This window comes from Eubalaena glacialis, chromosome 2 (genome assembly GCF_028564815.1).
Source record: "Eubalaena glacialis isolate mEubGla1 chromosome 2, mEubGla1.1.hap2.+ XY, whole genome shotgun sequence".
Taxonomy (NCBI): domain Eukaryota; kingdom Metazoa; phylum Chordata; class Mammalia; order Artiodactyla; family Balaenidae; genus Eubalaena; species Eubalaena glacialis.
Window position 1 is genome coordinate 25878601 of NC_083717.1, and position 24145 is coordinate 25902745.

The 24145-nt window shown below is 39.8% G+C and overlaps 1 protein-coding gene across 2 annotated transcripts in view; it reads left to right on the forward strand.

The window, feature by feature from the left end:
- The first annotated feature begins 1899 nt into the window (after window positions 1–1899).
- The window catches only part of IL15RA (interleukin 15 receptor subunit alpha), a 44747-nt gene continuing 22501 nt past the window's right edge, over window positions 1900–24145 (forward strand). For both annotated transcript variants that reach the window (XM_061179618.1, XM_061179622.1), the window contains exon 1: window positions 1900–2001. In XM_061179618.1, coding sequence (XP_061035601.1) covers window positions 1917–2001 — 85 coding nt within the window. In that variant the 5' untranslated portion in view covers window positions 1900–1916. The remainder of the gene's footprint in view (window positions 2002–24145) is intronic.

The window sequence follows — 24145 nt, forward strand, 5'->3', positions numbered from 1 at the left end:
TGCTGTCATTAAGCCACCTAGTTCTTGGTACTTTGTTAAGGCAGCCCTAGGAAAACAATACACATACAAAAGCACAGGGCTGTTTGGGTGTGGATGGCAGAGATTCACATGTTTTTAAAAGAAACCATCAGTACTGCTCATAAAAAGGAACAAACTGGGCTTCCCTGGTGGTGCCGTGGTTAAGAATCTGCCTGCCAATGCAGGGGACACGGGTTCGAGCCCTGGTCTGGGAAGATCCCACATGCCGCGGAGTGACTAAGCCCGTGAGCCACAACTACTGAGCCTGCGTGTCTGGAGCCTGTGCTCCGCAACAGGAGAGGCCGCGACAGTGAGAGGCCCGCGCACCGCGATGAAGAGTGGCCCCCGCTCACCACAACTGGAGAAAGCCCTCGCACAGAAACGAAGACCCAACACAGTCAAAAATAAATATAAATAAATAAATAAATTAAAAAAAAAAAAAACCTAATGTGTTTAAAAAAAAAAAAAAAGGAACAAACTACTGACACACAGCAACTTGAATGGATCTCGAGGGAATTATACTGAGTGAACAAAGCTGACCTCTACAGGTTACAAACTGTATGATTCCATTTACATAACATTATTCAAATGACATTACAGAGATGGAGAAAAGATCAGTGGTTGCTAGGGCTTAGGGAGAAGGTGAGAGTGGAAGGTGGCTGTGACTAAAAGAGTAGTAGTGGGAGGGATGCTTTTGATAACTGTTCCCCGTCTTGACAGTGGTGGTCACAGACATCTACATATGTGATGTGTGGTGCCCAGAACTGAATACACAAGCTCCACTGAGTGCATGGAAAACGGACTAAATCTGAGTAAGGTATGGGGGTTGCATCAATGACATTCCCTGCTTGTGCTGTTGTACTGGAGTTATTCAGGATGTTACCACTGGGGGAACAAATGGAGACCCGAGCCCAGAGACGACCCATCCTGCCTAATTTCACTCCCAGAACTGGGGATTTCTGATTGTGCGTCCCGAGCTTTCTCACTGCACACCCGCTTCTCAATAATGTCAGGCTTAACTGGAGATGCCAAGAAAGAAAAAAAGCCACCTGCAAAGCAGCAGGATGGTAGGCTAGCCGAATCGTCTAAGGCACAGAGGTGAATAACTGTCGGTCCTCCCTCCCACGCCCGCTTTAGAGAGTTTAAATGTTCTTGGGGAAGAAAGATGCAGCAGGAGTAAGAAAAGTGGCGGTGCCGGGAGCCAGGCAAGGTTCGGGCAGGCGGCCTGGGCTTCGCTCCCGGTCTGGGCCTGGGCGCACCGGGCAGGTGACCGGGCCAGCCGCGCCGCGGCGATATCCCCGCTGTCACTCAGCGTCACCGGCCCGGACCAGCGGGGCGCGCGGCCACTCGTTCGCCAGCTCCTGGTCCAGGACCTTCGAAGTCGGAGCAACAGGCGGAGACAAGCGAGGCGAGGTGACCGAGTGGAGCCGAAACCAGGTGTGACGCCCACCGGCCGTGTTTACGGGAACTAGTCTGCTTCCTGACAGCTTCTCCCACTCGTCGCGGGGACACACGACGGAACGGACTGCTGGGGTCACCAGGGGCGAGGAGGGCAAAGCCGGGGAGGACCCCGGGCCTCCTCAGGGCACAGTCCGGATCCCCGTCCCGCGCTGCCGGTGGCGCTGCGGGGACCGGGCGGCGGCGCGGGGGTCATAGGGGCTTTTTCCAGGGGAGGGGGTGGGGATGCTGAGTCACGGGTCTGTCACCGCTTCTCACCTCTCCAGCCCTCGGGGGCTAAAGCAAAAGCGAAAGCGAATGCGACTCGCGGGGCGGCCGGTCTCGGAACTGCGCCCGCCGCCTGCTCCCGGGCAGTGGGCATCTGAGCGCGCGAGCGGCGGGGCGTCGCGGCAGGGGCGAGCCCGGGAGGAGGCCGGCGGGGGCGCGGCCGAGGTCGGGCCATGTCGGGGCGGCTCCGGGGCTGCGGGGTCGGCGCCCTCCCCGCGCTGCTGCTGCTGCTGCTGCTCGGACCGCCGGCGACGCCGGGTAGGGAGCGCGCGGGGAGCGGGGAGCGGGAAGCCGGGCTGGGGGCGGCCCGCAGCACAAGGCTGTGCGCCCGCGCGCCGGAGACACGTGGAGGGACGCGGGGACCGTCGGCTCAGGGCCCCGCTCCCCGGCTCGCCTGGCCTCTCAAGGCAGGGAGCGAGTGGCCGGGCTTTTCATTCTACGTTTTCCCCAATTTCCGAGGCAAAGGGAAGAAGCCGGGGTTTGCAATGCGGGCTCGGACTTGGGAGTTTTACAGCGATTTCGAGAAACGCATCAGCCCCGCGAGGAAAGCTGTGCGCGCGTTCATCCGCCGGCAATCCCCCCGGGGGGCGGGGCGGTCCGGGGAAAACGACTGGTCTCTACCCTCCGACCAAAGCAGGTTATATGGGTGGGTGGTGGTAGGACGGGGTACGGACTGCGTGCGTCCCGGAGAAGTGAAGACGTGTCGGGCAGGTTGCACACCTGGGGGACCTGGCAACAGCTCCAAATTCTTCAGCCTTAGGAAACCGAGAGAGTGCGCGGGGGCGGGGGCGGGGGCGGGGGCGGGGGGGGGGCGCCCCGGAGTACGCGCTCCCAGGCAAACGGGGAAGAACGAAGTTGAGGATGGCTGGGTGTGTTCGGGAAGAACTTTAGGTCGCACAGATGTCATTTCCCGGTTAGACTCGAACGAGTGTCCCATAGGTTGTAGATTTTCGTCCCGAGAGCTAGACAAGAGGGAGGAGAAAGGAGAGATGGGTCTGGCTTTATCCACGTTGGCGCGCCTTAATCTTGTTACAGTCACGGAGCTCTTCGAGGGTCTGATGAAAGCTACGAACCCTCGCCTCTGAAAAATACATGAATGCACATACTTCCAAAACTTGCATATAATTTGGGGGTTTGGGACCCCAAAGACCAACCATGGACTCTCCAGGAGATAGTAATCCCATGATCTGTGTGTGTGTGTGTGTGTGTGTGTGTGTGTGTATGTGTGTGTGTTTAAGGCAACACTCCTAATAACTTACCTCCAGTAGGGCCAGTCTACCCATGACTCCATCAGAGGCGTCCATCCACAGTTGTGGCTGGCTGACCTGCTGTGAACCCATAGCTCTGAAGGCTGTCCTAAAGTTTAATTTTCCTGAGACTATGTTCGCATTTCCCCCAACTTCTGAGAATCTGAGTTATGTTGGTGACGGAGTCAGTTGGCTAGCCAGTGTCCCACATGACCCCTGTGGGATGTGGGGCACAGCCAGAGCACTGGGGCAATTCTCCTGGACAATGTGAAAGTGAAATTCAGCTTTAGTCAGAACCCAGCAAAGATGAGCCATCTGCTTACAAATGCAGAGGACACTGCAGGCAAGCTCTCTAAAGCTCATCAACCGGCATAGCTCTTTGACCCCACAAAGGCATTGCTGCCATCTTTTAGCTCCTGGTGTTTCTTAGTTTTTCTTAAACAGTTCTCTTGGGGGTACAACTGACAGATAATAAACAGTACACATTTAAAGGCACAATTTGACAAGTTTAGAGGTAAATGTATAGTCACGAAATCATCACCACGGTCAAGAGAGTAAACATGACCATCACTATCAAAAGCTTCCTTACATCCTACATTTATCCTGACCTCCCAGCCCTGTCCCCCAGGCAACAAAGATCTGCCTTCTGTCACTATCGATTTGTTGCATTTTCTAGAATTTTATATAAATGGAATCATGCAGTTTGTACTCTTTCTTGTTTGGCTCCTTTCACTCATAGTAATTATTCTGAGAATTCTCCAGCCTCGTAACTTGTATCAACAGCCCATTCTTCTTTATTACTAGCACTGTTCTACTGCATGGATATTGCAGGTTTTTTTAATCCATTCACTTGTTAGTGGACATTTTTGGGGTTGTCTCCAGTTTTTGGCTATTACATATCAAGCTGTTATGAACATTCACATATAGGTTTTTATGTGGACAGAGGTTTTTGTTTCTTTTGGGTAGAGAAAACGGCTAGGAATGGAATGGCTGGATCACGTGACATGTGTATGCTTAATTTTTAAAGAAACGGCCAAGTTATTTTCCAAAGTAATTGTACTCATTTACACTCCCACCAGCGGTGGCTGAGAGTTCCACTTCCTCCACATCCTTGTCAGCACTTGGTATGGCCAGTCTTTTTTTGTTGTTTAACTTTTTAAATTTTTAATTTTTTTACAGCTTTATTGAGATATATGTAATTGGTATATAATATTGTGTAAGTTTAAGGTGTACGACATGATGATTTGATATATGTGCATATTGTGAAATGATTACTACAATAAGATTAGTTAACATATTCATCATCATCTCACAGTTACCAAAAAAAACCTGTGTGTGTGTGTGTGTGTGTGTGTGTGTGGCCAGTCTGTCTTTTTAATCATTCCATTCTAATAGATGTGTAGTGGTCTCTCATAGTTTTAATTTGCATTTTCCAAATAATGAATGATGTTGAGCGTCTCTTCTTGTGCTTATTTTCCATCAATATATCTTCTTTTGGTAAAGTGTCTAGTTAAATATTCTGCCCTTTAAAAAAAAATGAGTTATTGAATTGAGTTTTGAGAGTTCTTTCTATATTCTGGATACAAGTCCTTTATCAGATATTTGATTTGCAAATATTTTTTCAGAGTCTGTGGCTTGTCTTTTCATTCTCATAAGCATCTAACGAAGAGCAGAAATTTTTTTTATATAAATTTATTTATTTTTGGCTGCGTTGGGTCTTCATTGCTGTGCATGGGTTTTCTCTAGTTGTGGCTCACGGGCTCTACCCTTCCTTGCAGTGCTTGGGCTTCTCATTGCGGTGGCTTCTCGTTGCAGAGCACGGGCTTACAGTAGTTGTGGCACATGGGCTCAGTAGCTGTGGCTCGTGGGCTCTGCAGCACAGGCTCAGTAGTTGTGGCGCACGGGCTTCGTTGCTTCATGGCACGTGGGATCTTCCCGGACCAGGGATTGAACCCATGTCCCCTGCATTGGCAGGTGGATTCTTAACCACTGCACCACCAGGGAAGCCCAGAAATTTTTAATTTGGATGAAGTTCAGCTTATTAATTTTTTTCTTGTACATACTGTGCTTTTAGTGTCATATCTAAGAAATCTTTGCTTAAGTCAAGGTTACAAAGGTTTTCTTCTATGTTTACTTCTAGAAGTTTTATAGCTTAGGTTTTACATTGATGTCTGTGATGCATTTTTTTTTGTTTTTTTTTATTATTATTTATTTATTTATGGCTGTGTTGGGTCTTCATTTCTGTGCGAGGGCTTTCTCTAGCTGCGGCAAGTGGGGGCCACTCTTCATCGTGGTGCATGGGCCTCACTATCGCGGCCTCTCTTGTTGCGGAGCACAGGCTCCAGACACGCAGGCTCAGTAGTTGTGGCTCACGGGCCTAGTTGCTCCGCGGCATGTGGGATCTTCCCAGACCAGGGCTCGAACCTGTGTCCCCTGCATTGGCAGGCAGACTCTCAACCACTGCGCCACCAGGGAAGCCCTGTGATTCATTTTGAATTAATTTTTCATATAATGTGAAGTATGGCTTGAAGGTTTTGTATTGGTTTGGTTTTGGGTTTTATTGCATGTGGATATCCAATCATTCTGGCACCATTTGTTGGAAAGATATCTCTGCTGAATTGCTCTTACACCTATTTTGAGCATCAGCTGTTTATATATGTGTTGGCTGCTGTAGACAAAACATCAGTACATGAAATTCATTTATATTGCTATACATTAGCACTGACCAATTGGAAACTGAAATTTTTTTAAAAAGCAATATCACTGGCAATAGCATCAAAAAGTATGAAATACTTAGGGATAAATCTGACAAAAATGAGAAAGACCTGTACACTGAAAACCACAAACCACTGCTGAGAGAAATTAAAGAAGATCTAAATAAACGGAGGTATATCATGTTCATGGATTGGACAGATCAATATTGTTAAGCTGTCAATTCTCCCCAAATCAAAATTCCAGCAGGCTTTCTTATAGAAATTGACAAACTGGTTCCAAAATCCACATGGAGATGCAAAAGACCTAGTATAGCCAAAACAACTTTGAGACACAACTGAGTTGGAGGATCAGCACTTCTGATATTTAGAGTTAGAAGGTTACAGTAATCAGGAGAGTGTGGTATTGGTGTAAAGATGGACAAAAAGCTAACAGAACAGAGGGTGCCTGATGTTTTTAAGTGAGCTTAGAAAGGAAGTGGATACAGATGGTTAGATTTGCTACTTGGCAGTATGATCCTGGTCAGGAATTATACAGGGCAGCTCATTCCTTACAACTAGCTGGGTAAATAATAGTCTCAGATCTGTTCCTGCTAGTTTTCAGCGCTAACAGACACAGCAAGTTGTTGTCATCTGTTCTTATTCAAAAGGCCTGATTTGGAGGGGAAACCCATCATCTCGGCTAGGAGGTCATTTGCTTCTTAAAGATCCTCGTAACCTGAAAGGCTGCAGATGATTTGCCCAAAGCAGCTGGAAACGACAATGATTTGTTTGAAGATGAATATCCCTGCTCATCAGTTTGGATTTTGTTGTGCAGGGTGCTAGTGTATTTGGGGGTGGTTGTAAAACTTATGTCTTTAAACATTTTTTAAACCATTTTTCAGAATCTGGGAAGTTTTGCTAAAACCTTTTTTTTTCAAATCATTTTTATCTCATTATTGCTTTGTGCTGCTACTGACAGCAAAAAAAGTGACAAAAACTCAAATGTACAAAATATGGGATTTGTTGAAATCAACCTAAATGTCCAACAGTGGAGGATTGCATAAATAAAATAGGGTTGCTTTCAAATAGTATGCATCATATGATTCAGTTTTTACTAGAAGATCTAGAAGTAGTTGTCATTCAGTAGAAAAATTATAGGTTATGTCTGTGTGTATGTGTCTGTGTGTGTAGTTGTCCGCCTTTTCTTATTTTTCTGTCATAATTTGAATTGCTTTTGTAATGAAAGGAAATAAATAAAACTACAAAAGAAATAATGCAAAAAAGATCTAGAATTTTGGAATTTTTTTCTAATTCATCTTTAATTAATTATAGCCGATCTTGTTTGGCAATGTTTTTGTGGCTTTATAAATTTTTCAAATTGCTCAAAATCAGGTTCTATAAAGTCACTGCATATAACATTTGTGCATTATATACATACATTTATAATCCTTTACAACTTGTTTAAACAATTCCTTATTGTTAGAGCTATTTGTAGGCTTCTGTTACCTCCCAATGGTTGAATATTTAGGTTGTTTCAAAATGTCTGATATTCTAAAAAGCACAGAGTAGGAATAATTGGATGAAAATTAGCTATAAAGAACAAAAAAGGCAAGGGGAAAGCCCTCAAAGTCTTTTTTAAATGGCAGAAATGTTTGAGGATATTCTTTTTCAATCAAATCATCACTTCAACTAACTTGTATTGGGCTAAATCACTTCTGCCAAATTGATTTTACCGAATAGTATGTAACTAAGTAAATTCATGTATAAAATCCCCTAGTATATACTCTTGGAGTCATATCCATGTTACTCATTATACATGATTGATGTTGTTTGAATGTTTCCACTTGGAAAGACTTACTTTTCTTCTGTGCAGAAGGGACCTGATTAAGGGCTCTGGTGGGGGGATATTATTGGAGCTGCATGGTGGAAGGGGTTACTCTTATCAAGAGTGTGAATAACAAACTGTAGTCAAGAGGGTCTGGAGGCAGGAAGCTAAGTTGGAGGCTTTTGCAATAGTTCCAGTAAGTGGTGATGAAACCCTGAAGCAAGGCAGTGTCAGTAAGGGAGAGGGAAGGGGGCAGATTTCCTTTTGAGTTCTACAAGTATAGAATGTATTTCATTCTTTCCCTTTTTTGTTTGCCCTTCAACCTATAGCCACTCAAGTCTTCCAAGCCTTCAAAAGTCATAATTTAAGGACTTGAACTGTGATGAATCCACCTACTACACAAAAGGTAGATTAAGAAGCTCAGTGAATGAGCCTGAGAGAGAGAAGAGAATTGATGAGTTAAGGGCAAGACCTGGCTGTGGTTGGTACTCACACTGAGTGCCAACAGGAAAAAAATGTGTTGGCTTGGCTGGCGTTTCAGCCAGAAAAATAATGAGGGAAAATGGATTACTGCGAACACAGAGAGGCTTTTACGCTTTTGAGACATTAGCGTCACAAAGAGCTTGAGGGCAGAAACCATATCCTATATGTCTTTGTATCCTACCGCAGTCAGTATGCTATAGGCATTTAAATGGTAGAATAAGAGAAAGAAAATACTGGAATGGATTCTGACTTTCCTTGAAGAATGGGAGGGGCCTGCTACCCTTGAACTCTGGATGCAAGACTAGGCCAGGGCTACTTACTCATACTAGACTGTGTAAACTGACTTGATAAAGAAGTCTGATTCACAGGTTCTGAGAAGTGAAAGAGGTGTGGCCCTACACAACTATTTTGGTGACTTCATTTAAATGATCGTTAGGACTTGTTATGTATATTTTTTGCTACTTAAGAGCTTTGAAAATGCCAGAATCTTAACATTTTCTCCCATTTCCATTACTTCATCCATTCCACTCTATAGATTCATAAGCTAGTAACTAACTTGAGAAAACACCCATCACATACTGGGTTTAGATCTGTAAGAGTACCAGAGAAATATATTCCCCACCTACAGGAGCTTACAATATTGTAAACAAGGTGAGACTTGCTTACACTGAATATCTAGGGAACAATGTCATGAGAGAATATATAGAGAAATTATAATTGAAGTATCAAAAGATGTGATTAAGGCCTCTGAAATGAAAGGTTGTTGATGCAATCAAATGTGTTATCTCCAGTGCACGTGTGAGAGAGTCTAGCTTTGTAAAGTTAGTTACTGGCCAGTATGTGGCTGATTGGGTTGGCTGCAGTATACTAATACCCTTGTGGATTCATGTATCAATTATTCATGGATTTATCTATCTTTGAGGACTGTTCACAACGGAAAGTAGACTCCCTTTCTTAGCAAAATGACAGAGTAGGTATTCTGAAAAACTCTCCTGCTGAAAAAAACACCCAGAAATGATAAATAATACAGAGCAAACATCTATTAAAATCCATAGCCAATAAAATAGGTAATCAACTGTTTAAGGCAAAAATAATAATAATGTTTTGTGGTGCTTATAAAATATTTAGAAGCAAAATGTATGACAAACTAGCACAAAGGCTGGGCAGAGAGAAATGAAAGTATATTGTTTAAGGTTCTTATACTATATATGTGAAGTAGTATAATTTCACCTGAGGGTAAGCTGTGATGAGGTAAAGACACATACTGTAAACCCGAAAGCAACCACTAAAATAATACAACCAAGAATCATGAAATTTCTATGGGACCATCTCCATAGAAAATCCTATGGAATCTACAAAAATGCTACTAGAATGTGTTTAGCAAAGTTGCAGAGTACACAATTAATTTACAAATATCAGTATACAAAATGCTAGCAACAAACAATTAGAAATTGAAATAAAAATAATGCCATTTGTGTTGGAATAAAAATATGAAATACTTAGGAATACATCTGACAGAAGATGTATAAGATTAGTACACTGAAAACTATAAAACATTTCTGATAAACTACTGAAGATGTAAATAAATCAAGAAAGATACTGTGTTTATGGATATTGAGAAGACTCAATATTATTAAGATGTCAGTTCTTCACCAACTTGATCTATAAATTTAATGCAATTGCAATCAAACTTTCAGCAGGCTTTTTTTTTTCCAGTTAGAAATTGATATACTGACTCTATAACCCAGTAAAGAACCAAACTCACCTTTGAAAATAATTAACAAAGAGGATTTACACTACCTGACTTTAAGACACATTATAAAGCTATAGTAATCAAGACAGCATGGTATTGGTGTCAAGATTAACAAATAGACAAATATATCAATGGAACAGAATCATCAAATATATCAAGTCCATAAATAACCCCACATATACTTGGTCCTGTGTCAAGATCCTACACTAAATACCACTGGAGGTCCACTACTGCTGCTGCTGGATGAGAGGAAGGAAGTTTTTTAATGCACAAAACCTGTCAAAGATACAAGGGAGAGGTTGGCTGCCATGAAAGGAAAAAGCAATATAACTGAAAACTCCAACCCTGAGAGCCAAGCACACAGGGCCAGCCTAAGAGTGAGGCTGGACTAAGACCACAGAGAACTTCCCCTGATGCCACCACATCCAGGCAAGCAAGCACCAAGTAAAAAACACAGCAGTCAACTGCTCAAGGTGGGGTGGGCAAGAGTGTAGAGAGATAACCCCTGTGGTTTAGATAAATAGAAAAGGACAAAAGATGAGGGTGGAGCAGGAGCACTGAGAAAAATCTTCTGCCACTCTAGCCCCCACCCTAAGCACAAGATAGAGGAATTTGAAGCCAATGGTGTTCTGAAGGTAACCATAGCAACAACAAAATCCAAATCCAATTCAACAGCTGACTAGATTGACTCAATCCTCCCTACATCATCAGTTTAGCAGAAGTGTTCACATTTTCAGGCATAAATACTATTTATCTCAGTTCTACACACATAGTTCAGCATTCAATCAAAAATTATGAGACATACAAAAAAGCGACAATAGCACAGTCCCACTATGAAGAGACAGAGCAATAAACAAGACTCAGAGATGACCCAGAAATTGGAACTATCAGACTGGAAGTTAAAGTAACTATCATTAATATGTTAAAGGCTCAAGTGAAAAAGATGGACAGGATTCACAAGTAAATGGGGAATTTCAGCCGAGAGATGGAAATCATAAGAAAGTATCAAATGGAAATGTTAGAAAATTTTTAAAAAACAAAATGAAGCAAGCCTTTGACAGGCTTATCAGAACACTTCACACAGCCAAGAAAAGAATCAGTAAACTTGCAGATAGGTCAGTACGAATTACTCTAATAGAAACATAAAGAGAAAAAATGAAAGAAAAAACAAAAAAAACCCATAGAAGAGTATCCAACAGCTGTGGTACAATAGAAAGTAATCTAACATATGTGTAATCAGAATTCCAGAAACAGAAGAGAATGGAGCAGAAGAAATATTTGAAGAGATAATAGTTGAGAATTTCCCCAAATTTATAAAAGATATTCAGTCACATATCCAGGAAACTCAGAGAACACCAAGAAGGATAAATGGCCCCCCGCCAAAAAAAAAAACCAAAAACCTCATGCTAGACACATCATATTCAAACTGCTGAAAAGTAAAGAGAAAATCATGATAAAAAGAATAAAGATACATTATACACAAGAAACAAAGATAAGAATTACAGTAGACCTCATCAGAAACTATGCAAGCCATAAGAAAATGGAGTGACATCTTTACAGTGCCAAAACAAAACAAAACTGTCAAGCCAGAATTCTAATAATCAGGAAAAGTATCCTTCAAAAATGAAACCAAAATAAAGACTTTCTCTGACAAACAAAAGGTGAAAGGATTCATGACCAGCAGACTTGCGCTACAAGAAACATTAAAGGAAGTTCTTCAGGCAAAAGGAATATAATCCTAAATAGAAACTTGGATCTACAAGAGAAAAGCTCTAGAAATGGTTAAAATGGAGGTAAATAAAATATATTTTTCCTTTTCATCACTCTAAAAGATACTTACTGTCAAAAGCAAAAATAGTAGCAAAGTATTGTGGGTTTATAGAATATATAAAAGTAAAGTGTATGACAGCAAAAAGTTAGCAGACAGAAATTGTAAATATGCATTGGTAAGATTCTTAACTATTTGTGAGGTGCTGTAATATTATTTGAGGGTAGCCCATGATAAAATAAAGATGTATATTGTAAACTTTAAGGAAACCACTAAAAATAATTTAAAGTGGTACATATGATAAGCCAATAGTCAAGATAAAATGGAATAATAATAATCAATCCAAAAGCAGGCAGAAAAAAAGGAAAATGAACAATGATCAAATAGAAAACTAGCAAAATGGTAGGTTTAAATCCAGCCACATAGGGCTTCCCTCACGGTGCAGTGGTTAAGAATCCACCTGCCAGTGCAGGGGACACGGGTTTGAGCCCTGGTCTGGGAAGATCCCGCATGCCGCGGAGGAACTAAGCCTGTGCACCACAACTACTGAAGCCCGCATGCCACAACTACTGAAGGCTGTGCACCTAGAGCCTGTGCTCTGCAACAACAGAAGCCACTGCAATGAGAAGCCCGTGCACCACAACAAACAGTAGCCCCCGCTCGCCACAACTAGAGAAAGCCCCCACGCAGCAACAAAGACACAACGCAGCCAAAAATAAATAAATAAATAAATAAATACACTTATATATTTAAAAAAAACCCAGCCACATAAATAATTACATTAAATATAAGTGACCTAAACACACCAATTAAAAAAAAACAGAGATTGTAAGATTGAATTAAAAAAACAAGACTCAACCATATGCTCACTATAAAATACTTTGAATATAAGGGCAAAGATAGGTTAAAAATAAAAGGATGAAAAAAGATATACCATGCAAACAATCCCTATTAAGAAACAATTTACTGACCAGAGGGCAGACAGCAGAAGCAAGAAGAACGACAATCCTGCAGCCTGTGCAATCCTGTTCCTGTGGTGGAACAAAAACCACATTCACAAAAAGACAGACAAGATGAAAAGGCAGAGGGCTATGTACCAGATGAAGGAACAAGATAAAACCCCAGAAAAACAACTAAATGAAGTGGAGATAGGCGACCTTGCAGAAAAAGAATTCAGAATAATGATAGTGAAGATGATCCAGGACCTCGGAAAAAGAATGGAGGCAAAGATCGAGAAGATGCAAGAAATGTTTAACAAAGACCTAAAAGAATTAAAGAACAAACAAACAGAGATGAACAATACAATAACTGAAATGAAAACTACACTAGAAGGAATCAATAGCAGAATAACTGAGGCAGAAGAACGGATACATGACCTGGAAGACAGAATGGTGGAATTCACTGCTGTGGAACAGACAAAAGAAAAAAGAATGAAAAGAAATGAAGACAGCCTAAGAGACCTCTGGGACAACATTGAATGCAACAACATTCGCATTATAGGGGTCCCACAAGGAGAAGAGAGAGAGAAAGGACCCGAGAAAATATCTGAAGAGATTATAGTCGAAAACTTCCCTAACATGGGAAAGGAAATAGCCACCCAAGTCCAGGAAGTGCAGAGAGTCCCATACAGGATAAACCCAAGGAGAAACATGCTGACACATAGTAATCAAATTGGCAAAAATTAAACACAAAGAAAAATTATTGAAAGCAGCAAGGTAAAAACGACAAATAACATACAAGGGAACTCCCATCAGGTTAACAGCTGATTCCTCAGCAGAAACTCTACAAGCCAGAAGGGAGTGGCATGACATATTTAAAGTGATGAAAGGGAAGACCCTACAACCAAGATTACTCTACCTGGCAAGGATCTCATTCATATTCGATGGAGAAATCAAAAGCTTTACAGACAAGCAAAAGCTAAGAGAATTCAGCACCACCAAACCAGCTCTACAACAAATGCTAAAGGAACTTCTCTAAGTGGGAAACACAAGAGAAGAAAGGACCTACAAAAACAAACCCAAAACAATTAAGAAAATGGTCATAGGAACATACATATCGATAATTACCTTAAACATGAATGGATTAAATGCTCCAACCAAAAGACACAGGCGTGCTGAATGGATACAAAAACAAGACCCATATATATGCTGTCTCCAAGAGACCACTTCAGACCTAGGGACACAAAGAGACTGAAAGTGAGGGGATGGAAAAAGATATTCCATGCAAATGGAAATCAAAAGAAAGCTGGAGTAGCAATACTCATGTCAGATAAAATAGACTTTAAAATAAAGAATGTTACAAGAGGGCTTCCCCGGTGGCGCAGTGGTTGAGAATCTGCCTGCCAATGCAGGGCACACGGGTTCGAGCCCTGGTCTGGGAAGATCCCACATGCCGCGGAGCAACTGGGCCCGTGAGCCACAACTACTGAGCCTGCGCGTCTGGAGCCTGTGCTCCGCAACAAGAGAGGCCGCGATAGTGAGAGGCCGGCGCACCGCGATGAAGAGTGGCCCCCACTTGCCACAACTAGAGAAAGCCCTCGCACAGAAACGAAGACCCAACACAGCCAAAAAATATAAATAAATGAATTCCCTCCGAAAAAAAAAAAAAAAAAAAAAAAAAAAAAAAAAAAAAAAAAAAAAAAAAAAAAAAAAAAAAAAAAAAAAAAGAATGTTACAAGAGACAAGGAAGGACACTACATAATGATCAAGGGATCAATCCAAGAAGAAGATATAACAATTATGAATATATATGCACCCAACATAGGAGCACCTCAATACATAAGGCAACTGCTAATAGCTATAAAAGAGGAAATCGACAGTAACACAATAATAGTGGGGGACTTTAACACCTCACTTACACCAATGGACAGATCATCCAAAATGAAAATAAATAAGGAAACAGAGGCTTTAAATGACACAATAGACCAGATAGATTTAATTGATATTTATAGGACATTCCATCCAAAAACAGCAGATTACACTTTCTTCTCAAGTGCGCACGGAACATTCTCCAGGATAGATCACATCTTGGGTCACAAATCAAGCCTCAGTAAATGTAAGAAAATTGAAATCATATCAAGCATCTTTTCTGACCACAACGCTATGAGATTAGAAATCAATTACAGGGAAAAAAACGTAGAACACACAAACACATGGAGGCTAAACAATATGTTACTAAATAACCAAGAGATCACTGAAGAAATCAAAGAGGAAATCAAAAAATACCTAGAGACAAATGACAATGAAAACGTGACGATCCAAAACCTATGGGATGCAGCAAAAGCAGTTCTAAGAGGGAAGTTTATAGCTATACAAGCCTACCTCAAGAAGCAAGAAAAATCTCAGATAAACAATCTAACCTTACACCTAAAGGAACTAGAGAAAGAAGAACAAACAAAACCCAAAGTTAGCAGAAGGAAAGAAATCATAAAGATCAGAGCAGAAATAAATGAAATAGAAACAAAGAAAACAATAGCAAAGATCAATAAAACTGAAAGCTGGTTCTTTGAGTAGATAAACAAACTTGATAAACTATTAGCCAGACTCATCAAGAAAAAGAGGGAGAGGACTCAAATCAATAAAATTAGAAATGAAAAAGGAGAAGTTACAACAGACACTGCAGAAATACAAAGCATCCTAAGAGACTACTACAAGCAACTCTATGCCAATAAAATGGACAACCTGGAAGAAATGGACAAATTCTTAGAAAGGTATAACCTTCCAAGACTGAACCAGGAAGAAATAGAAAATATGAACAGACCAATCACAAGTAATGAAATTGAAACTGTGATTAAAAATCTTCCAACAAACAGAAGTCCAGGACCAGATGGCTTCACAGGTGAATTCCATCAAACACTTAGAGAAGAGGTAACACCCATCCTTCTCAAACTCTTCCAAAAAACTGTGGAGGAAGGAACACTCCCAAACTCATTCTCTGAGGCCACCATCACCTTGATACCAAAATCAGACAAAGATACTACAAAAAAGAAAATTACAGACCAATATCACTGATGAATATAGATGCAAAAATCCTCAACAAAATACTAGCAAACAGAATCCAACAACACATTAAAAGGATCATACACCATGATCAAGTGGGATTTATCCCAGGGATGCAAGGATTCTTCAATATACGCAAATCAATCAGTGTGATACACCATATTAACATTGAAGAAGAAAAACCATATGATCATCTCAATAGATGCAGAAAAAGCTTTTGACAAAATTCAACACCAATTTATGATAAAAACTCTCCAGAAAGTGGGCACAGAGAGAACCTACCTCAACATAATAAAGGCCATATATGACAAACCCACAGCAAACATCATTCTCAATGGGGAAAAGCTGAAAGCATTTCCTCTAAGATCAGGAACAAGACAAGGATGTCCACTCTCACCACTATTATTCAACATAGTTTTGGAAGTCATAGCCACAGCAATCAGAGAAGAAAAAGAAATAAAAGGAATACAAATTGGAAAAGAAGAAGTAAAACTTTCACTGTTTGCAGATGGCATGATATTATACATAGAGAATCCTAAAGATGCCACCAGAAAACTACTAGAGCTAATCAATGAATTTGGTAAAGTTGCAGGATACAAAATTAATGCACAGAAATCTCTTGCATTCCTATACACTAATGATGAAAAATCTGAAAGAGAAATTAAGGAAACACTCCCATTTACCATTGTAACAAAAAGAATAAAATACCTAGGAATAAACCTATCTAGGGAGACAAAAGACCTGTATGCAGAAAACTATAAGACACTGATGAAAGAAATTAAAGATACCAACAGATGGAGAGATATACCATGTTCTTGGATTGGAAGAATCAATATTGTGAAAATGACTACCCAAAGCAACCTACAGATTCAATGCAATCCCTATCAAATTACCAATGGCATTTTTTACAGAACTAGAACAAAAAATCTTAAAATTTGTATGGACATACAAAAGACCCCGAATAGCCAAAGCAGTCTTGAGGGAAAAAAATGGAGCTGGAGGAATCAGACCTCCTGACTTCAGACTATACTACAAAGCTACAGTAATCAAGACAATATGGTACTGGCACAAAAACAGAAACATAGATCAATGGAACAAGATAGAAAGCCCAGAGATAAACCCACGCACCTATGGACAACTAATCTATGACAAAGGAGGCAAGGATATACAATGGAGAAAGGACAGTCTCTTCCATAAGTGGTGCTGGGAAAACTGGACAGCTACATGTAAAAGAATGAAATTAGAACACTCCCTAACACCAAACACAAAAATAAACTCAAAATGGATTAGAGACCTAAATTTAAGACCAGACACTATAAAACTCTTAGAGGAAAACATAGGAAGAATACTCTTTTTTTTTTTTTTAATTTATTTATTTATTTTTGAGTGTGTTGGGTCTTCGTTTCTGTGCAAGGGCTTTCTCTAGTTGCGGCGAGTGGGGGGCCACTCTTCATCGCGGTGCGCGGGCCTCTCACTGTTGCGGCCTCTCTTGTTGTGGAGCACAGGCTCCAGACGCACAGGCTCAGAAGTTGTGGCTCACGGGCCTAGTTGCTCCGCGGCATGTGGGATCTTCCCAGACCAGGGCTCGAACCTGTATCCCCTGCATTGACAGGCAGATTCTCAACCACTGCGCCACCACGGAAGCCCAAGAATACTCTTTGACATAAATCACAGCAAGATCTTTTTTGATCCACCTCCTAGAGTAATGGAAATAAAAACAAAAATAAACAAATGGGACCTAATGAAACTTCAAAGCTTTTGCACAGCAAAGGAAACCATAAACAAGATGAAAAGACAACCCTCAGAATGGGAGAAGATATTTGCAAATGAATCAACAGACAAAGTATTAATTTCCAAAATATATAAGCAGCTCAATATTTAAAAAACAAACAACCCAATCCAAAAATGGGCAGGAGACCTAAATAGACATTTCTCCAAAGAAGACATACATATGGCCAAGAAGCACATGGAAAGCTGCTCAACATCACTAATTATTAGAGAAATGCAAATCAAAACTACAATGAGGTATCACCTCACACCAGTTAGAATGGGCATCATCAGAAAATCTACAAGCAACAAATGCTGGAGAGGGTGTGGAGAAAAGGGAACCTTCTTGCACTGTTGGTGGGAATGTAAATTGATACAGCCACTATGGAGAACAGTATGGAGGTTCCTTAAAAAACTAAAAATAGAATTATGATATGATCCAGCAATCCCACTACTGGGCATATACCCAGAGAAAACCATAATTCAAAAAGACACATGCACCCCAATGTTCATTGCAGCACTATTTACAATAGCCAGGTCATGGAAGCAACCTAAATGCCCATCGACAGACAAATGGATAAAGAAGATGTGGTACATATATACAGTGGAATATTACTCAGCCATAAAAAGGAACGAAATTGGGTCATTTGTTGAGACGTGGATGGATCTAGAGACTGTAATACAGAGTGAAGTAAGTCAGAAAGAGAAAAACAAATATCGTATATTAACGCATATATGTGGAACCTAGAAAAATGGTACAGATGAACCAGTTTGCAGGGCAGATATTGACACACAGATGTAGAGAACAAACGTATGGACACCAAGGGGGGAAAGCGGCAGGGGGGTGGGGGTGGGGGTGTGCTGAATTGGGCGATTGGGATTGACATGTATACACTGATGTGTATAAAATTGATGACTAATAAGAACCTGCTGTATAAAAAAAGAATTAAGAGAGATATAAAAAAAAAGAAAGAAACAATTTACCATAAGTAACTCAAGAATAGATTAACCTGAATATATCCTTTCAAAACAAGAACAAGACAAAGCTTCACACTATAACCATTCCTCTTCAACTTTAAACAAGAGGTCCTAGCAAAACAGTAAAACAAGAAAAACAAATAAAAGCTATGCAGATAGGAAAATTTTTTTTAAAGATCTCATTATTCTCAGATATATGACTGTTATTACATCATAATAATTTACAGAAACATTATTGTAAAAGACTGAGCAAGACTGTGCTGAATTAAAAGTCGATAATTGGGAATCAATATTTTCTCTATGTATCTGCAAAAAACACATGTTGATAATACGTATTTTTAAAAGATAACATTTAGAAAAGCACACCAAAAAAATTACGTAGCTAGGAATAAAGCAACAAAAGACATGTCAGTCCCTTCTATAGAAAATTAAAACTTTTGCAAGAAACCTTAAATAAGTAGAGAGCTATACAATGTTTTCAGGTAAAAAGACTCAATATCTTAAAGATGTCAAATCTCCCCAAATCTATCTTTTGATTCAATTTAATTCCAAGAAAAATACTAACAGGATCCTTTGTGATCACTGATAAGCTGATTCTAATTCATATAAAATTCATATAAAAAAAGTCAAGAATAGCCAAGAAAATATATTAGAATAACATGAGGGGAGAGGTTCTTGCTCTATTAAACATCAGGATTTGCTACCTAACTCCATGGTGTAGAGATAGAAAAATAAATCAATGAAATAAAATGGCCTGAAAAGAGACAAAATACAGAAACTTAATTTATTACGGAGCTGAAAAAGATAGCCTATAATAAATCTTAATGAGATAATTGACTATCTTTGTTTTTAAAAATGAAATTGAATTCTTACCTCACATCATACACAAAAATCAATTGCATAATGACAGAAGACTTCAATTAGAATGGCAAAAATACAATACTCTTAGAGAAAAATGTAGGAGAATCTCTTTATAACCCTGAGTTAGGAAAGATCTCTTATTAAGACACAAAAACTCTAATCCTAAGTGGAAAACAGTGATAAATTTGACTACATTAATATTTTAAAACTTCTGTTTATCCAAATGCACCAAAAAGAAAATAAAGCCATAACCTGGGAAAAAGTAGTTGTACTTATCTAAATAACAAAGAATTATATCAAGAATACATAAAAAGCATGTAACAATCAAAAAGCAAAAGACAACCTAATTTAAAAACTGGCAAAAAACACAGAAATTTTATTAAGAAACATAAATATTTCATAAACACCTCATTAATAACAGGGAAATGCAAGTTAAGTCCAATGAGATACCATGTCGTATCCACCAGCTGGACAAAAATTAAGACAGACAAGTGTAGTGGGTTTGTATAACAAGAAATGAACTACTGCTGGTGGAAGTATAATCTGGTACAGTCACTTTGGAAAACAATTTGATATTATCTAGTAAAAATGATAATGTGCTATGTCCCAGCAATGCCATTGTTAAGAAAATACCCTAAAGAAACTTTCCCATGTGCATCCCTTGTACATATACAAGAATATTCATAGCATTATTATTTGTAATAGCAAAAAGACTAGAAACAATCCAAATGTCTAACAACAGTAAAATGGATAAATTGTGGCATAGCCATAAAACAGAATAATTTAATACCAGAAGTGGATAAACTACAGCTACATGCATCAACATAAATAAAAAACATAACATTGTGTGATGGAAGCATATGTAGAAGAATATATGTAGTATGATTCAACTTATAAAAAATTCAAAAATATAAGAACTATATATTATATGGAAATATTTATATGGTATAAAACCATAAATAAGAACAAGGGAATAATTATTACAAACATCAGTACTGTATGGTGTTCATCTCTTGGAGAGATAAAGGGGGCTACAGCTAGGGAGGGTACTCAGTGGCCCCTAAGTTACTGGGAATATTCTACTTCTTAAGCTGATTGATATGTACATGAGTCTTTTTTTTTTTTATTGGAGTAAAATTGCTTTACAATGTTGTGTTAGTTTCTGCTGTACAATGAAGTGAATCAGCTATATGTATACTTATATCCCCTCCCTCTTGGACCTCCCTCCCATCCCCCCCCATCCCACCCATCTAGGTCATCACAGAGCACCGAGCTAAGCTCCCTGTGCTATACAGCAGGTTCCCACTAGCTATCTATTTTACACATGGTAGTGTATTTATGTCAAACCCAATCTCCCAATTCATCCCACCCTCCGCTTCCCCCACTGTGTCCACATGTCTGTTCTCTACATCTATGTCTCTATTCCTGCCCTACAAATAGGTTCATCTGTACCATTTTTCTAGATTCCACATATATGTTTTAATATACGATATTTGTTTTTCTCTTTCTGGCTTACTTCACTCTGTATGACAGAGTCTAGGTCCATCCACATCTCTGCAAATGACCCAATTTCGTTCCTTTTATGGCTGAGTAATATTCCATTGTATATATGTACCACATCTTCTTAATCCATTCATCTCCTGTTGGACATCTAGGTTGTTTCCATGTCTTGGCTATTGTAAATAGTGCTGCAGTGAACATTGGTGTACATGTGTCCTTTTGAATGATGGTTTTCTCAGCGTATATGCCCAGTAGTGGGATTGCTGGGTCATATGGTAATTCTATTTTTAGTTTTTTAAGGAACCTTCATACTGTTCTCCATGAGTCTTCTTTTCATGGTTATTCCTTAAATTGCACATAAACATTTTATATACTTTTGTATATAAACCACAGTAAAAAGTGTTTTAGGAATATACAGAAGAGGAAGAGGGTGCTGAGGAGGAGAGTACTATCCTGCCTCAAATACAACTTCTGGGACTAAATGATTACTGATCTACTCTAATCAATACTTGTCAACAATAAACTGATATAATCAACTGCCAAAAATCAACATTAACATCCTTACTCAAAAAAAAATCAATAGAGAAATTAAACATCAAATTACAGCCAGCTAAAGAGAAATCAGTGAACTAGAAGATGGGTCTGAAGAAATTACACAGATGGTGAATAGGAGAGTTTAAAAGATATGAAGGCTAGAGCTAAGGACTGAGTGTTTGTGTCCCCCCAGATTCATGTGCTGAAATTCTAATCCCAGACGTGATGATATTTGGAGGTGGGGCCTTTGGGAGATAATTCGGTTTAGATGAGGTCGTGAGGGTGGAACCCTGATGGAATTAGTGCCCTGATAATAGGAAGAGACCAGAGCATGCTCTCTCTCTCTCTCTCTCTCTCTCTCTCCCTCTCTCTCTCTCTCTCTCTCTCTCCCCACCATGTGAGGACACAGCAAGAAGACAGCAGTCTGTAAACCAGGAAGAGGGCTCTCACCAGAACCCGACCATGCTGGCACCCCATTCTTGGACTTCCAGTTTACAGAACTGTGAGAAATAAACATTTGTTATCTCCCAGTCTATGGTACTCTGTTATAGCAGCCTGAACTAAGACAGAATAAGAATCACATGATCAGAGTTCCAGAAGAAGGAAATATGAACAAAGTAGAAGAAATGACATTCAAGAAGATAACGGCTGAGTATTTTCCAGAACTGATCAAAGCCACCAAAGACATGAAAGGTCAAATTTGGGAAACACAACCAGACAAGATAAACAAAAAAGAAACCCATACTAAGAACCATTGCAATGAATCTGCAGCACACCAAAGACAAAGAGAAGATCTTAAGTATCCAGAAAGAAAGGACAATTACTGTTAAAGAAACAATAAGTAGGCACACAAGTGGGCTTTTCAGTAGCAACAGCAACAATAAAAGCCAGAAAGCTTCAAGTGCTGGGAAGAAAAGCCATCTGCCTAGAATTGTATATTCAGGGTAACATTCAAAACAATAGGGTAAAATGGAGAGGATTCTGGGAAGATGGCAGAGTAGGGAGCATCTGGAATCTATTTCCCCACCTAGACAATAATTGCACTGGCAGAATTTGTCTGATGTAACTATTTGGAACTCTGGAGTCTATTGAAGGCTTGCAAGGTTCAGAGGAAGAACTGGATGGTAAATTGCAGTCACCTGTTGTCAACTTCAGCTCTTAGCACAGTAGCAGCTACCCATCCCCCACCCCCAACCATGTGGCAGGAAGCTGTGCAGGTGTTCCTGGAGCAGATTGCATACAGCTTGCCGGAGCCAGGATGGGCAACAAGGACCCTGTCCTACAAATATCAGGGATCTGTGCTGTGATGGATGATTGCTGCTTCTGATCACAGAGGTGCCACCAAAGGGCTGGGCAACCATTGCTATAGCACCTCCCCCCTGTTGTTGCAGCCCCTCCCAGACCAGCTGAAGTGACTCCCAGGGGTTTTTTAAAGGGGTAGCACTCTTCTTTATCCACCCCCCTTCATTTTTCTTTGTTTTCCCTTTTGGGGCCCAGACATTAAAGACTAGGACATTCAAAAACAACTGTATATACAGGGAAAATTAGAAAGTGACTGTGTAAGCCAGGGAGAAGTTCAGAAAACACCCAAAAAGACCTTAGGTTTACACCTCAGGCTGACCCTTGGCACAAAGACAGCCCACAATTTTTTTTTTAATTACAAAAAAAGTAAACCCTGGAGTAGGAGGGACCACATTATTAGATTCAAATGTCCAGTTTCAACCAAATGTCACAAGTCATAGAAAGAAACAGGAAAGTAAAACCCATTCAAAAGAAAAAATAAATAACAGAAATTGTCCCTGAAAAAGACCTGATGGCAGATATACTAGACAAACACCTTAAAACAACTGTCTTAAAGACGCTCAAAAAACTAAAGGAAAGGGGCTTCCCTGGTGGCGCAGTGGTTGAGAATCTGCCTGCCAATGACACGGGTTCAATCCCGTGCCTAGAGCCCATGCTCTGCAACAAGAGAAGCCACTGCAATGAGAAGCCCGCGCACTGCAACAAAGAGTAGCTCCCATTCACCACAACTAGAGAAAGCCCATGATCAGCAACGAAGACCCAATGCAGCCAAAAATAAATAAATTTATATAAATAAATAAATAATTTTAAAAACTTTTAAAAAAACTAAAGGAAGAAGTGGAGAAAGTCATAGAAAATGATGTATGAACAAAGTGGAAATATCAATATATAGAAAATCTAAAAAAGAACCAAAAAGAAATTCTGAAGCTGAAAAATACAATAACTCAAATGAAAAATTCATTAGATTCAAAGGCAGAGTTGAACAGGCAGAAGAAAGAATTAGCAAACTTGAATACAGGACCACAGAAATTATCAAGTCTGAGAAACATAAAGAAGAAAGATTGAAGAAAAGTGATCAGAGCCTAAGGGACCTGTGGAAACCATCAACATATGCATTGTGGGAGTCTCAGAAGAAGAAGTAAGAAAGAAGCAGAGAGAAACACACCAAAGCTTATGGGACACAGTGAAAGTGGTGCTATGGGGGAAATTTATAGCTATAAACACTTACATTAAAAAATAAGAAAAAAATAAGAATGATTTCAACTCAACAACCTAACTTTATACCTCAAGGAACTAGAAAAGAACAAAGTAATCCCAAAGCTGGCAGAAAGAAATAGTAAAGATCAGAGCAGAGATAAACAAAATAGATAATAGAAAAATACAGAAAATCAATGAAATCAATAGTTGGTTCTTTGAAAAGATCAACAAAATTGACTAACCTTTAGCTAGATGGGCTAAGAAAAAAAGAGCAAAGACTCAAATTCTAAAATCAGAAATGAAAGTGGGGACATTACTACCAATTTTACAGAAATACAAAGGATTATGAGTATAATGAACAATTATATACCAACAAATTAGATAACCTATATGAAACTGACAAATTCCTAGAAACACAAAACCTACCAAGACTAAATCATAAAGAAATAGAACATTTGAATAAATCTATAACTAGTAAGGATCAGTAATCAAAAAT